Source organism: Lotus japonicus, chromosome 4 (assembly GCF_012489685.1).
Source record: "Lotus japonicus ecotype B-129 chromosome 4, LjGifu_v1.2".
Classification (NCBI taxonomy): Eukaryota; Viridiplantae; Streptophyta; class Magnoliopsida; order Fabales; family Fabaceae; genus Lotus; species Lotus japonicus.
This window is the reverse complement of record NC_080044.1, coordinates 45032951-45049247: the sequence shown is the minus strand read 5'-3', so window position 1 is coordinate 45049247 and position 16297 is coordinate 45032951. Positions and strand designations below refer to the sequence as shown.

General features: G+C 35.1%; 2 protein-coding genes and 1 long non-coding RNA gene across 5 annotated transcripts; 1 reads left to right on the top strand and 2 right to left on the bottom strand.

The window, feature by feature from the left end:
• The first annotated feature begins 278 nt into the window (after positions 1–278).
• LOC130715978 (uncharacterized) lies at positions 279–4062 on the top strand. Of its 3 annotated transcripts, none has more exons than XR_009011826.1 (3): positions 279–370; positions 511–1044; positions 1328–4062. It is a non-coding gene; the product is annotated as an uncharacterized LOC130715978 (long non-coding RNA). The 3 variants fall into 3 exon arrangements; XR_009011828.1 differs by having other exon boundaries at positions 284–663; positions 740–1044; XR_009011827.1 differs by having other exon boundaries at positions 284–789; positions 898–1044.
• A 905-nt stretch (positions 4063–4967) lies between these two features.
• Positions 4968–7403, bottom strand: LOC130716195 (expansin-like B1). The gene is made up of 4 exons (XM_057566395.1): positions 7160–7403; positions 6743–6849; positions 6102–6416; positions 4968–5424 (listed from the first exon to the last, which is right to left on the bottom strand). The coding sequence occupies exons 1-4, from the start codon at positions 7293–7295 to the stop codon at positions 5227–5229; spliced, it is 756 nt and encodes a 251-aa protein (XP_057422378.1). The 5' UTR covers positions 7296–7403; the 3' UTR covers positions 4968–5226.
• Positions 7404–8753: 1350 nt separating this feature from the next.
• LOC130712121 (ATP-dependent Clp protease proteolytic subunit-related protein 4, chloroplastic) lies at positions 8754–15770 on the bottom strand. Its single transcript, XM_057561962.1, has 8 exons — positions 15449–15770; positions 14074–14277; positions 12896–12951; positions 12235–12361; positions 12044–12121; positions 11552–11665; positions 11363–11474; positions 8754–9119 (listed from the first exon to the last, which is right to left on the bottom strand). The coding sequence occupies exons 1-7, from the start codon at positions 15710–15712 to the stop codon at positions 11403–11405; spliced, it is 915 nt and encodes a 304-aa protein (XP_057417945.1). The 5' UTR covers positions 15713–15770; the 3' UTR covers positions 8754–9119; positions 11363–11402.
• Between the last annotated feature and the right edge of the window lie 527 nt (positions 15771–16297).

The window sequence follows — 16297 nt, the reverse complement described above, 5'->3', positions numbered from 1 at the left end:
CTTTTCACTATATATAAAATATAAGCATACCCGTACCCTTTTTATCCGTACTGGTACCTACAGTCTATTTATAGCAATATCTATAACTACTACAAAGAGATAACATTTTTTCCACTATTCACATTAGGGTTTTTCATAAATGTTGCTGAGGTACACCATAAGGAACTTTTTTGTTACCTTTTTATTTTTCTATTTGGTTTCACTAAAACAATCTATGTCGCTGACTTTTCTATTTACCTTTTGTGGCTACTTTTCCCTTTCACTACTTTTCTGACCACTTTTCATCTGCATTACTTTCTGTCTGCAATTCGGTTTGTGCTCATTCACTTAAGAGATGGCAATTTTCTGGTTTTTGGCTTCTTTTGCATAGGTACTGCACTGTATCTTTTGGAACTGGTTGTTCTGTTTTTTCTGCTTAGCACTGTACGGTTCTGGCCTTGCTGTGAATCTCATTTTGTGATTGCAAATCTGCATGTTTTTTCCTGCTACTGCTCCTTTGAATTTCGTCAGCTTTTGGATTTAAGGTGGCAGCAAGTAGTCTAAAATGAGGCCAAAAGGCACCATCCAAAGGTGTCTATTTGCTGGATGATGTTTGTGGAACCACCACCCAAGCAAAGATGCTCCTGCTATGCTCAACAGCATAGACAACATGAAAATCACCAAGTATCTCTTTGTTATCTTCTGCCTTTCCTTCAAGTCTCCATTCTCTAATTCTTTAATTAGTCCCATCTAATTGCAGCCACTCAAGGCACTGTGTGCAGAGATTCTTTTTATAAATACACGATTTTGGTAATTTATAATTTTAGTTGATATTTCTTTTCTGTTCTGTGAGGTTTCCATTTTCTTCTTCTTCATTTCCTTAAGAATTGAATAATAAATCTTCAGCAACAATAACAGAAAGAGGGAATGGTTTTGTGGAACATGACTGGCAGCAGGTTGAAAGAAGTGATGTTTGTCCTTCACCAAGTGAGCATATTTCCTGCAACGATGTCCCTACATCATCAAATAAAATTGGAATCCCTCTTCAAGTATCAAAAGAAGACTGTAAGTTCTATTTAGTGGTTTCTTTTCTCTACTATTTAACACTTCGATTTGAAGGATGGAGTTGTGTGTTTATAATTCTTTGCAGAAGGTTGATGAAAAGATATAATCTTGTTTTTAATATCCATGTCTATTTCATAAATGAAGAAAAAAAAGTGTGGTGCATATATATGCAACCAAAATACCTATTTATTTTTTCACTATCTGAAATCCCTTAGTACATGAGATATTTTACTGGTTCTCCACCTTTCTAAAAGAAAAAAATCATAATACTTTGGTTTTATAGATGATTCAACAACTGTTGAAGTGGGGCTAACATCTGAGCAAAGACCCACCATGGATGGTGAGGAAATTGTTAAGTCAGGCAGTAAGCTGACTGCTGACAACATCTGAACCAACCCCTGTTTCGAGCGATATTGCTCAGCAAAATTCTGTTTTACTGGATCTTGGCGATGCTTATAAGTTAACTGTCGGTAATAGAGGAAGGTAGCTGTCTGGCATGCTTGCAGAAGTCTGGACTGGGAAAGATTCTACAAGAGTTAGTGAAGATTTGAAGACATTGTTGTCATAATTTTCTGCCACTCGAGGATCTGATCTGCCTTTTTATGATATCAGTCCTAGATTGTCTAAATAGCGATGAAGTGAAGACTTCTGATGTTTCTAACTCTGCTGGAATGCATATGCTTCAAAAAATTATTTCACTTGAGAGAAACGAGTCTGGTTTGTCTCTTGATGGAAGCATTGACAGTGAAATCGAAGGTGAAAGCTCGGTTGACAGACTAAGAAGACAAGTTGATCATGACCGGAAACGTTTAAATGCTTTGTATAAAGAGCTGGAGGAAGAAAGAAATGCTTCTGCAGTTGCTGGGAGTCGAGCATTAGCCATGATCACTAGGCTACAGGAAGAAAAGGCAACATTACACATGGAAGCCTTGCAATAATTTAGAGTGATGGATGAGGAGTCAGAGTATGAAACAGAAGCTTTGCAAAAGGCTAACAACCTTCTTGCTGAAAAGGAAAAAGAAATAGAAGACTTGGAAGCAAAGCTTGAGTTTTATAGGATGCGATTCCCCCATGAATCAGTTTCGGAGAACATTGTGGAGACAAACTCTGAAATGAAGTTGAAAGATATTGGATTAGATCATTCACAATTTACTCGCATTGAAAATGATGAAAGTGTCATTGGAAAATTAGTTACTGAGAATCCTAATATCTCTGACAAATCTGACATTCTACCCACATCTTTGGAGGAAAAAAATGTTCAATCTATAAAAAGTTCACCTTTAGAGTTTCAAGATGAAAAGCTATATAGTTCCCAATGTTTAGAGAAGTTGGAGAAGCCACTCTCTTCTTTATCACCAACAGTGTCATTGTTAATATTGTCTTTGATCAAATTTCAGATTATTGAATAGGGATAGCAGACAGATAAACAATCTTTCTAATTTCCCTTTTTCTTTTCCCCCCCTTCCAGACCTGAGTGTTTCCAAGTTTCAACATTTTGCCTGGATTATTCAAGTCATATTGGAAAGAAGCTCGAAGTTTGATCTGATTAACTTTTAAGCAATTGATTTCTCCTTTCGAGTTTGCGTGTCAATGGCTACCGCGGGAGTCTCGTCTTCTGAGTCGCACATGCATAGCCTTCCCAGACGTGTTAACTTTTTCCTATTTATTGATGCTGTTCTATCTTATGTTATTACAAAGTTTGCCGGTTACTGCAAATTGCAAACGCTGTGCCTGATCTGCTCAAGCTTGATCATGTTTTAGGCAAGGAGAAAAGAGAGGACTTTTTAAGGCTATGGCTATTTTAAAGCGGAAGAAATCAAAGACTTTTGCACCTCATGTGGTATTATTACAAATTACTCAAGCTAAATTTAACAGTCTATTTTATTATGTTTACAGCTCAATGCTTTAAAACTATATTTGAGCCATGTAAAACACGAATTCTTCTATGTTTTATTAGTTTCTTCCTATGTCATTGCTTGCTAGGCATCCAGAGTAAGAAGGATTGGTCAAGTCAGTTTGTTTTCTTTGACTGTGCTTGCTTTTGGAGTGACAGAATTGGCTATCAGAAAAATTCTTGCTTTGCTTTGGTTGGAGAATATGAATCACTCCATGTTGATAAACTTGGGGCATTATTGTTGACATGGTTTGGTTGAATTTATAATCAACATGAAATCAGTCCAAGCAATAGTTTAAATGCTATGTGATTAGGATAGAGTGGTTAATCATCATGATTTTTAGGATAACATGTTGTAACATGGGTAGTTCACAATATGTTCCTTTTCTTATTTTATTTTCATCCACTTTCTATTTTATTCCCTACTAGAACTCTTCAATCCTGATAAGCTTATAAAAAGAGAAATTCAAGTATGGGGTTTTCTTTATAGTTGGGAAGACTGCTGTTTTTCAGATTCAAATTCTCTTCTCTCTCAAGATATTGCTGACTTTAGAGCTTTCACCACTCATTTTTTCTTATAAATGTTTTGGTTCACCTATAGAACAAGCAAAGTAATCATAGGGTTCATCACATTGTTTGCCAAAAAAGGCTCCGAGTATCATATCTTACAGGTTTGTTGCACTATTTTTATAATATAATGTTATATATAATTTCATTTAAAACTTGTTTTAATAAATATTTCTTATAAAAATAAAATTACAACTAATATTATTAATTTTAATTATCTACTAATTGTTTTCATTAATTTGTATATCATAATTAAATTTAAATGCAAAACATTTATAATTGAAAATGGTGTCATGTAATTGTATGTTTGTGTAAGTTTCTTTCGCTCCACATCTAAATTAAATCCACGGTCTAATTATATTGTACAAAACCAAGATTATGTTACATTATGCCATATATTATTCAAGATATAGCATTTATTAAATACTAAAAATAGCTCCCGTTTGGAATTGTTTGTTACTTATCTTAAATTTGTTGTATATATTATGGATATCATAGAAGATATTGAATTGAGATGTTTTAATATTTATATTTTTTTTTGGTACATCGGAAAATTAACAAAAGCGAATCAAGAAAAGAAAGAAACCAGGGGGACTAGCACATGACTAGCCTATCCTTCAACAGGAAATACTCCAGCTCCGGAGGAGCAGCAGCAAAGTCCTTGACACCCGCGACTTGAGAGAAAGCACCATGACGAGCAAGCCAATCAGCTGGACCAAGTTTATATTGAATTGAGATGTTTTAATATTTATACCAAGTTTTTTTATATTTAGATTTTGCTGCTTTGGAAGACTTTTTTATATTTATTAAGTCGGTGATATGATAAAATTAAAATAATTTAATAAAATTTAAAATGGAAATGAAACAGAATAATCTAATTTTGTATTTAGAGATATTAGATGAAATATAGTGAATAATATTTAAAATAAAAAAACCAGTTCGTATATCATAATTAACTTGCATAGCATTTATAATTACAATAAAATAAACATAAAGCTTTAAAAAAAATTATTAATATTGATTCCATTTTTTATATGATAAAATTAATTGTGTTTTGTGTCTATTTAAATACAAACAAAAAATTTGTCACGTGTATTTATTTTATTCATTTTTTTATATTACATAATAAGTAATTTAGAAACTAAAAATATTAAAATTTCATAAATGAAGAGGTATGTTTGGATTTTAAAACATCGTAAGATGAAAATATGTGAATTAATTTAGATCGGGTTGTAAATTATCCATAATATTTTTTTTTCATTCCGTATAAAGGAGTATCCGTGCATCGCACGGGTAACTACCTTGTTAATTACCAACACCAATAAAGAAGAAAGGAAAATAATTATTCGTTCACACCTCAAAATGAGGTGGAAAGAGGTGAAGGATGAGAGATAAGAAGAAAAAAAAGTAAGAGAGAAAGTATAAGATGTGATAGATGATAAAAATAAGTGGAAATAAAGTGTATAAAAAAGGAGTTGTGTATATATCATTATTGGAGAAAGGGTATTACACTTTATTTTATTCAAATTCCATGCAATCTCATACATGAAGTCCCATATTATTTTAGTCTCCCATACAAAAGATCATCAACATCCACACAGCAGCACATGCTTAGAGTGACACAAACTAGTAACAAATTGGATATTGGTGCATATCTATAATCTATTTTATAATCTATTTTATAATCTGCGATCCATGTATCTCAAAGTGCTTTGTTGTTTCTAATTAAGCTGAACCATGGTGTCATATGCAGCTCCACCCCTCCAATCACTAGGTATAGCATTCTTGGACTGCACCCAATAAAGCCCTCCCTTGCCACTCACTTGGAACCTCAAGTTGATTTCACCACTTGGAGGGTTCTCATAGTCAAACACTGCCCCAGTTGCCCTGCGTAGAGGCCTCCATTCTTGGCAGTCTTCCTGCAACATTCACAGCATTTCAAGAGTCAAAATTCAGAAAGGAAAAAAAAACTACATTGCAGCACTCTTACCAAACTTAAAATGAACTATTTTTATAATTACAAGCTTGGAAATTCTTTTACAAATTGATTTTAAAGCCAAAAATCAACTCTCGAGTGAAGCTACTGAGGTTAACTTCTTGGTGTCAGAATTGATTCATGGGGAAAGTGTTGATTCAAACATAACTATAAGTCAATACTCAATATTCATGACACAATTTATGTTTTGGTGCATATTTGGATACACGGTAGAAAACCACAATGAAGTCAAAATCATGATGAGCAGAAACAACTTCTCTTAGTTTTAACGATTCTGAACTATAATTTTGCTCTTACTGTGTTTTACAACTGTCAATCAAAACATGAACTCTAATAACTTAGAGATTATTAACTTTGAGAAATCAGTTCTAACATAATTTTGCTTCTTTTTCTTCAGAATCAGTTCTGACATTTAGAAACTATTCATGGAAGCCTTTTCCAAAAATTGATATTGACTTTAGAATAAATTGCTCATGAATTTCCAAATATGCACTAAAGCTTCTCATAGCAACTTCTATGCCTGAGAATTAATTTTGGTAAAACAGAAACTCATCTAAATATGCTATATGCTCAATGTATTTGTGCCAGAAATATGTGTACCTGCCACATCTCAAGAGCAGTGACATCGTATATTCCTTCTACATAGAGTACCAGGACAGCAAAGTAGTTAGGGTTTTTGCTGTGTTCATGGACCTTAACCACTATGTTATAGCCATTGTATTTGCAGGGTACCCTTCTGTATTCAACATCCACTACACCGTATTTGAACAATTCTGCAGATGCAGCTTCATTGCTTCCCAATCTTGAGTAGCCACGTGGGCTCATGATGAAGTCTGTTCTGTCTCCCTCACCATAATCTGTTACCACCACATATGCTCCATTTTCATCACAGTATTGTGGCACTTTGCACCTTACCTGAATCATCATCATCAATTATTTTTGGTAAAGTTCTTTTTCCATATCAAAATTTTGTTCCATAGTGATGAAGCTTTCTTTACTAGTTATTATTAGGATTAAATCGGGTGTAGCGTAATAGTATGATTGATATCATGTGATTTTGCAATACATGTTTGAACTGTAGAATCAGTCTATTGCAAAATGCAAGGTAAAACTGCCAAACATTAGATTCACAAAATGGATTCAACTTCTCCCTGAACCTCGTGCATAGCAGGAGCTTTATAGCAGCATGTTTGTTTTTTATCAGAATTAAGTCGCTGATTTGAAAAGGGAAAGAAAACTACCTGATAACATGCACCACAGCCACTTCCATTCTTCCATAGCCTAGAGACTCCTGCAACACTGCCATCATTCACTGTTCTTCCATATTCACCAAAGCCACATGCTCCCCCTAAAACAAATATCAACGCATAATGTCACACTCACTGTGCTCATTTTACTCTAAAAGCATTTGAGTTGAGCATAAATCATCAAAGCAAATTCTCTAAATTCCCTTGTTCAAGAAAGAAAAAAATTAGCATGTTTGGAAATCCTTCAATTATTAATTCTAAAACCATAATCAATTTTTGGAGAGAAGCTTCTATGTGAGTAGCTTCTGCTTGCCAAAATTGATTGTGATAAAAAATAAGTTGATTCAAGTGTGCTAAATACATAGTTTCAAAATATCAAGGTCATTAGTGAAATAGAGGAGGAGGTCATACTTGGAGTCCCATAGCAATCAGGGCTACCATAATATGTTGCTCTGGAGTCAGTAAAAGATTCCTGTGAATTACACAGTGCAGCTAAGAGTAGCATGCCACAAACAAGGCCAATTTGGTGTTTAACACTAAATTCCATGTCAGAATAAAAAAAATCTCAAGTTGAAAGACGAGAGAAATTCAGCAATTAAGAGTGACCAATGCAATAAATTGAAGTGTATGAGCCAAGAATGATGAGATAGGTAGTAAAGATATGGGGTCATATTTATAGTACAGGACTCTTAATTCAGAGGACAGGTGGTAATCCACATTTTGTACCACTTGGGGACTATAAAAGGCAATATTAATTATTCAACCTTGAGGGAAATAGTATCTGAACTTATTATTGCAATGGCACAATGCCTAACTTTGTTTTGTTGTAACAGTTTATTGGGAAGATCCATGTACTTGCAGCTCCACTCAAGATTCACAATCATGATACCCTACAAATTTTAATTTTATCCCAAGACACACTATTTCTATTCTTTAAACTTTTTTACCCTTTTAGATTAGGAATTGTCACAGAAATATAAATGAATTACGGCTGTTGTCTATTCCAACAACCAAAGAATAACAGTAGGGGAATTTTTTTACAACAAAGACTTCTTCTCTCAACACCTTCACTTTCTTTCCTTACCTATATCCTCTAATTTTATGTCTTTCCTCCCACATTTTTTTTCTGCCGGATGTGTGGTATAAAAGTTTCAATGCTAATTATTATTCTAGATTCATGGTGTAGTTAAATATGTAGCAGCCACGTTAGGGGGTAACGCACTCAAAGATTCATGAATTGGTATGACTCTGAATTGGACAAGTGGTAATTTGGACTACTTGGGTCTCGTTCAGGCCAAATGAATCATCTTCTTCAACTATGTAAAAAGTAGTAATGGGTGGCAACAATAATAATAGTGCTGGCAATAAGTCCCTTTATTTGTTCCTGCCGCCAAGTAATAATAGGGTGTATGCTTTACAAGTATGAGAGAACTCAGAACTAACATCACTATAATTATTACACAAAACAATTATGAATTAAGGTTTAACTTGCCTTAGTTGTATAAGTTAAAATACGCAACTATTTTTATTGATTATTCTTTCTTTCAAGATGATTATAAATCACTATACTACTCATATACCATTTGATCAATATTTACATGTTTTCTTCAATTTAAAAAAACACAGAAAAATGTAAAAATTGCATACAAATTGCGTGTACAGTGTGTTTACTTTTATTATTGTATTAGTTAGAGGATTTGTTGTGTGGGAATTGGGATAGTGGAATACAAGGGGCAAGTGATGAATCCATAGGAAAGGATTCATCCAATGAGTTTGAACTTTGAAATGTATTGGAGTAGGTGATTCTTAAGCCAAGCCGTCCATTTGGTGCCTTCTTCGAATTGCATGGAGCTCCAAGAGAGTCTTGAACATGCAGCTGTTCATGCGAACAGTAGCAAAGATAGTGCTTAAAACTTCAAAGCTAATAATTATAATATTGATATATAAACCAAAAATACTCCACTAAGATCATTTTATTTTCAAATTAAGAACGTGATAGTGCATGTATTTGAATATTATACTCATTTCATTTCACAACACTTCTTGGATGTTTGAAATTTGTAAAAGCATGTTTCTCAACTTTGGCTGAACATTGCCATCAATGGTAATTGAGTTTCGTTCTTATACTGAGACAGCAATTAATAGTGACTAAATTTGAATGAAGCAGAATACAATCATGTACACAGCATATTACAGGACGCGTAGGAGTAGATACTACTGCCTATTGTTAGGGAGGGCAATGTAATGAATCTATGGTATTGACACTCAAATTCTAATGTACTATTAGTTGCTGCACCGATTTCCAGTTTGATTGCTGATCTTCAAGATCCTTCATCTTGGCTTGATCTAAACTACGTTTGCACGCAATTTTCTGCAATCATGATCAGGAACAAATTCCATCAACAACACGGGCACACTCGCAAACACACACACAAAACACACAACACACAACACACAACACACACACATACAGAGAGGTCTATTTTGTTAAAAGTGAAAAGTAACAATTACTATAACGGATGTAAACAAAGAGACATGTCTGAAATATCTGCAAAGCAAATGCAAGATGTAAACCAGTAAACCAAACAGCCCAGAGCAACTTAGCATTGTACGTGAAAAAAATTGCATGAGTCATATGGCCATGAAAATAACACCAATCCGTTTTAATCGGGAACCTACGAATGCTTGCACTTATTAGTTGAATAGAAAAAAAACAGAAACTACAGAGCTTGTGGATGTCGCTGAGTAGAAATTCACTTTTTAGACCATAAGTGTGAGAAACTTGTGCTGAGGGTGTTCCAAATCATAAGAAAGTTGCGGTAGCAGAGTCTTGAGAATAGACAGATATCTACCAGAGTATGGAAAAACTTGCTCCCACCTCGGATTTTGAGATTGGAATGCCTCCATGGAGAGCAGTACGGACCCTTAAGTGTAAATAGTATGTCTGATGTGTTTATTACTGGAAATTGCTAATTATGATTTCATGGATACATACAAGCTGTATTCTTGTTGATCAACTATGCATTTTTGAAATATTTTGTGTCTGTTTAAGAAGGCTCTACTCATTTGGAGCAATTTGTAGTTTTACAACCCATTCCTTCTGTGTTTTATTTTTTGTATGTAACCAATTACATAGTAAGGTGTGACGGCATTCAACTTTCCAACTCGTAAGATAGATGAGGAATAGAAAAATACCAGTAACTGGAATCTGGATCATGCTGTTAGTGAGTTCCCCAACCAAGGATTCATGTGGATCAAGATTTCTATCACTTATGCTAGAGCAAGCCTCCCATTTGTGTTTTTAGACTTTATGCAGTTGGTATTATTACTTCCTGTTTCAACTTGTGAATGTATTTTGTATATTTTTACAGAGTTTAAAGCTGTGTTTTTTAGGAAAAACTTCTCTCATTTCCGACAAGAACAAAACAATACATTTTGTGGTATTAAACGACCAAAGTGATGACATCCCCACGCCCGAAATTGGGATATTTTAATATAAATTTATAAAGCTCAAAAAAATTTAAAACTTGAAGATAAGTGGGATTGCCATATACATATACTGCATATGTTATATACATAAAGACCGCATCAGTACGGTCACAAGTATCCAGGTTAATGAATCCAAAACCAGCGTTAGTAACAACTGAGACCTTATCATAAGCTAACACCCTAATATTATATTTCATAGATAAACTGATAAATGACCTTGAATGGTTGGGGTAAGGAGAGAGGTAACACCATCCGAATTAAGAATCAATATATGAGTGCCTCCGTAGGGAGTAAGAAACTAAGAATAGTGTTGAGCCCTAGTGTATTTGTAAATAAATGAGTGTGATAGAATTTAACTTATGGGTTTGATTTAATACTTCTAGTGATCAATACTAGTTTCAATAGTAACTATATGATTGTGTGGTAGAGTAGACTTTGTTCATTCAAAGGTGTAATTTGGTTGTAAACTATCATCCCACTCCTCTGCGTTGCTATTGTTTCATACTTTACCCCTACCACCTCAGTAGTAGACTAGCTTCTGGAGACGACTAGCATGAATCTAACTTAGATGTTCTTTTTGGACGATGGAACCTTTCTATGAGTACATTCCTTCTATTTGACCCCGTCTTTTTGGTTGTTTTATAGATGTGATGATCTCACCCTACTTGTGTGTAAATATAGTATCAAGGTGTTAGTTTATGATACTCAGTTATTACCAATGTTGGTCTTGGACGCCATATTCTAGATCTTGGGTATAACTATGTGACAGTACTGATCCGGTCTTTTGGTAATCCCACAGATAGGCAATTACCCATTCAATAATTGCAAATACCAAAAGATAAAAGCAAGTTTAAACAGCAAACTTTTGAAATCAGGTGATCACCTAATTAACCAATCCTAGTTTCACATGCACTCAAGCTCCTAGGCACCACAAACAGATTGGCAAAGTAATAATGAAGAACCCCAAGATTTTAAAAATGTGTTAGTTAACAGAGGAAGTTACTGTTATCCTGAGATAAATTTATTCAATCCTGAAGTTGCATTAAGTGTCTAATATGATAAATTTATTCAATCCTGAAGTTGCATTAAGTGTCTAATATGATTATTACTGCAGATGTATTTTACCTGAAAACTCCAAGAGAATAGTGAGCGAAATTCCCGATGGTTAAATAAGTTGTGCCCTTTTCAGGTCAGAAACAACTCCATGATCTGCAGTGCCTCGCTCATTGTATAATACCTGAAAAGGGCAGTAAATTTGAGTTTCAAGGAAAATAAAAAAATCCATAAGAAGTCCACCCTATATATGGCAATTACCTTATCTATGATTCCATACTCAACAGCTTCACTAGGGCTAAAATACTTCGGCCGCTGAATATCAGCTTCAATCTGCTCAGGTGATTTTTCAATATGCTTTGCATACAATTTAACCTTGAAAGAAGTTAAAGGGTGTATGTGAGTTATGAAAATAACCTTTAATCAATCTTTTTAAAGAAGATCATTGAAACCAACACTCAAGTCCAAACTTCAAATCAAAAACATTTAGAAGTCCATGGAGAAGCACAAATATGTATATTTTCTGAAACAAGTCATAATTCACAATCTTAATCTTTGAGATTGGAACTTGAAACCTTTGAAGGCAAACAAAGATTTGGCCATAGCTCTACAAACTGAGTTAGATATCTTGATGGGACTAAAACAAAAAGAATGCATAGGTTCATATAGCTTTACAGATAACAATGATCATTTGCAACAGGACCTTAACTACATAATATAGATCAAAGTAAACTAGATAATTATTGTTCTAACCAATTCTGTCTTCACATTATTGACTTCTCTCCTTGCAAGATTAACATCTGTCGCTTGACCTTGAAACCTTGCAATTGGCTGCAAAATTGAGAATGATAATGTGTTTAAGATGTTTGGATAAAAGACCCCCCCCCCCCACACCCAAGGCATACATCAAACTGAGCACAGGAAAGAATGGTTTGATAACAAACCTGTCTCATCATTATTGTCGATGATGGCAAAGCCGAACGATTACCCTTTGCACCAGAAGCCAAAAGTAAGGCTGCCTCTCCCCAAGCATTACCAACACAGAGAGTGAAAATAGGAGGCTTGACATACCTGTAGCAGAAAAACTTAGCTAAGTTTATAAGAAGAAACTTTCTACAGGAACTTCGGTAAGTTGGGAACAAATTATACAATTAAAGACACAATATGTCTCCTAATTATGCGGTTATGCAGGGAAGACTAAATAGTTATTCCATCAATAATATTTGACATCATGCCCACTTAAAGACTAGCCATAGATATTGAAATCAGCTAAATAATCACTGCTGATGAAAATTACTCCAGTAGGATGTGCATAGTATAGGTACAGCCACTCAGATTACTTCCGTTCAAAGGGACTCATGTTGGGTCCCACACACTATTAAAATAGCAGCTGTGTACCTGTGCCTATGAAAGCATTGGCAACACAAGATCTTCTACACCTTACAACCCACACATGTGATACAAGGTGAAACAAAGAAAATAAACTAAAACCGTATAGAACATTTTTCAATGACACCTATGCACTAATGTATATGCTTTATGACTCAACATAAATATGACAAAAAGAATAGATTACATGATCACAGAAAACATAGAGATAATCACCTCATGACATCATAAATTGCAAATGCTTCAGTCTCATAACCCAACTTCTCACCTCCCTGAAAGAAGGAAACAAGATTGTATTAAACCCATCGATATTTTCATGGACACCAGAGCACCATTATTCTAGCATTCAATTGGAATTATTTATTCCTTTCTGCTTGGCAAAGAAAAGGGGCCATGGTTCACATTGCAGTAGCCAGAAATGAAAGCACCACAGCTCAATGGTGTAAAAATCTTAAGCCGAAAAAATATTGGTTAGTGGTAGGGAGTTCCTTAAACCTAGAAAATAGTATATTTAGTGGCAGTTCCTGGAAATTTCAAATTTCATCCTTCTTTATCTAGTTTCTAAACAAAAATCAGATTCGCGTGCAGTTGTCAATATGTTAGTTTCAATATATCATTGGCTATCAAGCAAGTTATTCAATATTAGTCTACCTTTAACCCAAAATCCTAGCTCCATTATTTTGGGCTCTCATCTAAGCTCCATAAGCTAATGTAGCCATAAAAAGCGAGGCTGGTTGATCCACAGACTTTAGCTAGGATTTATCTAACAAGACTGCACTCGCACTTCTCTCTCACCTCAAGAGAAATGCTTGCACAAGATAGTACTTAGGTCAGGTTGGACTGAGCTAAACAGTTGCATTTTCTGTACACAATTTGATTTCGAGACAGTGTACTCGTTTCCAATAACTGCTAGCCCATATGTCTATACCCAATTCACAATTACATGCAACTGCTACCAAAATTGTGCTTACCAAAATTCATATGAATATACATTTAAGATTAACAGTAGGGAATAACAGTAGGACATAAGCATGTCTAAGTTGAAAAGATGCAAGCAAAATTTTGATCAAGGTACACAGCAATAGGGAATAATATTAAAAAATTATTCTTATTAATGCCAAAAATTTGCATTCATACTTCAAAACAAATTTTACTTCTAATTAAGAGGTGACATTGGAACTGTCACATCTAATTCAGAAATCTCTCCTCTGATCCACACACTCCCTAGTGCCCCACCCTCTTGTTCCCTCTTACCACATGTTCTTGTTCAGCATCAAGCAATAAAACAAATGCTTTAAAGAAACAAATACATCAGCATACATCAAGATGTGGACAAGATTATTTCTCAAGGAAAAGACAACATCCTAGGTTGTATAAATAAATAAATTACTTACTTTAGTTGTCCCAGTGGAGTTAATGTATAGGTAAATAGGTTTTTGATCATCCTCGTATTGAAGGTAGAGAAACTCAGCTAGTATCAACTCTGTGACAGATGGAACAAGAGACATGCCCAAGTAAACAATTCGATTTTTGTACAAGTAAGAAGCCAAGTCCGGTGGAGGCTGCTCCCATGCACTTCCTCTTGAAAAAGGAATTACCTATCCAAGGATAAAGGGGAAAAAATGAGCACCAAACCTGAATAGATTATACTGGTAGCAACATCACGTCCGCATGTGCCATTAAATACTGTACATACAAGTTATCCCACTTATTTTCATAATATATGAATCATGCCTGAACATTACATTAAGGAATTATGTAAACTACGTAGAGTCTGTTTGTTTGAGACATCGCACATCCATGAGTAAATAAGTCCTCTCTATGATCAACAATATTGATCTACATGCATGAGTCTATTTTCAAAACAAGAAGAAAAACAAATAAGAAACATGGGATTTGTTTTCTAAACATACACAGAACATAGAAACAAACAAACAAATAAATAAATAACTAATACATGATGAGCTCCACGTCTTCTCTGCATATCTACTGAGGAGAATCTGAAGAAACTTTGTGTGTTGTTGACTCATAGAGAATCCATAAAAAAAAACTCTCCCCAATGTTGCCAAGTTCAAGATCTTACTTAGGATCCAGAGGGGGTGAAAGATTGCCGTACATCGGATCATAAGATCCAACCAAAAATGCATAATTATACTTAAACATGTACATATACATGGATAAGGAAAATAACCTCTAAATTGCATCATTAAAGTAAAATTAAAGTGAATATTCATCTGCATAAGATCTTATATAGCTTATAATCAGCTTATTCACTTGCTACCAAAAGGCTCCGAAGCTGTCATGGCAAGGCAGCATAAGAGGCCAGTGCCACTTGGCAGTTGGCACCTTATAGTTCAGGCAAGGCATGCATCTAACATCTTGTCAATGACAGTTAAAAAAGTGCCTTATTTGTTAAGACAATTGACCTCAATTACCCACTGATACATTTCCAAATTCCAATCCCTTATTTTCTGCCTACAGAACTCTGTTCTAAAACGTGTCTTCTTCCTTGTACCTTATAGTATCCATCACAATAAAACTACCCAATTCTTATCCAATCACACTATGGGTCAAATTCCACAACTCCATACCCAACTCAAGCTCAAATTGTATATGCTTCAAAGTTCACAAATTTCGACCATTTCATCTTTTCATACAACAATCCCTAAACCTAACCTAAAGCATAACCCTTTTACAGTGTCTCATCTGTTATCCAATTCAAACCACTCAATAGAAACGTGAATGTTGAGAAGAGTTGAAGAATAGTACCATGGTGACAACGCCTCTTTTACCAGAACCACGAAACGACGCCGGATTGAGGCATGAAGGTCGGAGCTTGTGGCCGGAGAAAAGGGAAGAGGAGCTGCTAATTGGAGCGGAATGAACGACGAAGTCGGTGGCGAGAGTGGTCCTGACGGAGGCTGAGGATTTAATGGCTCGGGTAGGTGTTGATATGGCTCGTGAGGAAGACGGCAACGCTAGCATAGGCTTGTTCAGAGCGAAGGTAGTTGAAGCAGCGGTTGCAACCTCCATGGCTCAACAGAACAGACTCGTCTTGTTGATGGTGGTGGAGGAGAAGATACAAGAAGAAAGCTATGATGACTCTTTCGTTTTAGATCAGTGTTCGTGGGTTGGGCTTTTGGGCCTCCACCCAATGGAATTCTTATTGGGCAAAACTAGGCTTCATTCTTTTAGTCCCTATAAAAAATTTCATCGACTTTAAAATCTAAATCACTCCATTGACAAAAAAAAAATTAATCTAAATCACTCATTTCACAAGGGGTGGCACAAGTGTAGAATGTGCATTTCCTTAAGGGATTTCGCCTAAGCTTCTAGCCCGGGTTCGATCCCCTTTGAGGTAAAAAATAATACATTTGTGGTCAGGGACATCACTACTGTATCTCGAGCCAGATTAGTCACGTGGGGCCCCTTTTCCCATGGAGACTGGTGGCCAAAGGACCAAAAAAAAAAAGTATATTTTGTAAGTTTCCTGGTGAAGAAAACTCTTTGATTTAGTTCCATCTTAACGAATCACTTGCATATTCCAAGTTTCTTTGTGATAAAGAGGATGGTTTAGCAATTCTTTTTGTCAGAGGAAACGGAAAAGCAGCGAAGGAT

What these genes read in the sequence shown, in the direction of transcription:
- LOC130712121 (XM_057561962.1), bottom strand. Translation starts at nt 15,712, where the DNA reads ATGGAGGTTGCAACCGCTGCTTCAACTACCTTCGCTCTGAACAAGCCT. An exon ending in ATAATGTGAAGACAGAATTG is followed by an intron (nt 11,666 to 12,043) that starts GTTAGAACAATA and finishes ACTTCTTTCAAG; the next exon opens with GTTAAATTGTATGCAAAGCA. An exon ending in AGTATGGAATCATAGATAAG is followed by an intron (nt 11,475 to 11,551) that starts GTAATTGCCATA and finishes TGCCCTTTTCAG; the next exon opens with GTATTATACAATGAGCGAGG.
- LOC130716195 (XM_057566395.1), bottom strand. Translation starts at nt 7,295, where the DNA reads ATGGAATTTAGTGTTAAACACCAAATTGGCCTTGTTTGTGGCATGCTA. An exon ending in TGATTGCTATGGGACTCCAA is followed by an intron (nt 6,850 to 7,159) that starts GTATGACCTCCT and finishes TATTTGTTTTAG; the next exon opens with GGGGAGCATGTGGCTTTGGT. An exon ending in GCTGTGGTGCATGTTATCAG is followed by an intron (nt 6,417 to 6,742) that starts GTAGTTTTCTTT and finishes ATGATGATTCAG; the next exon opens with GTAAGGTGCAAAGTGCCACA.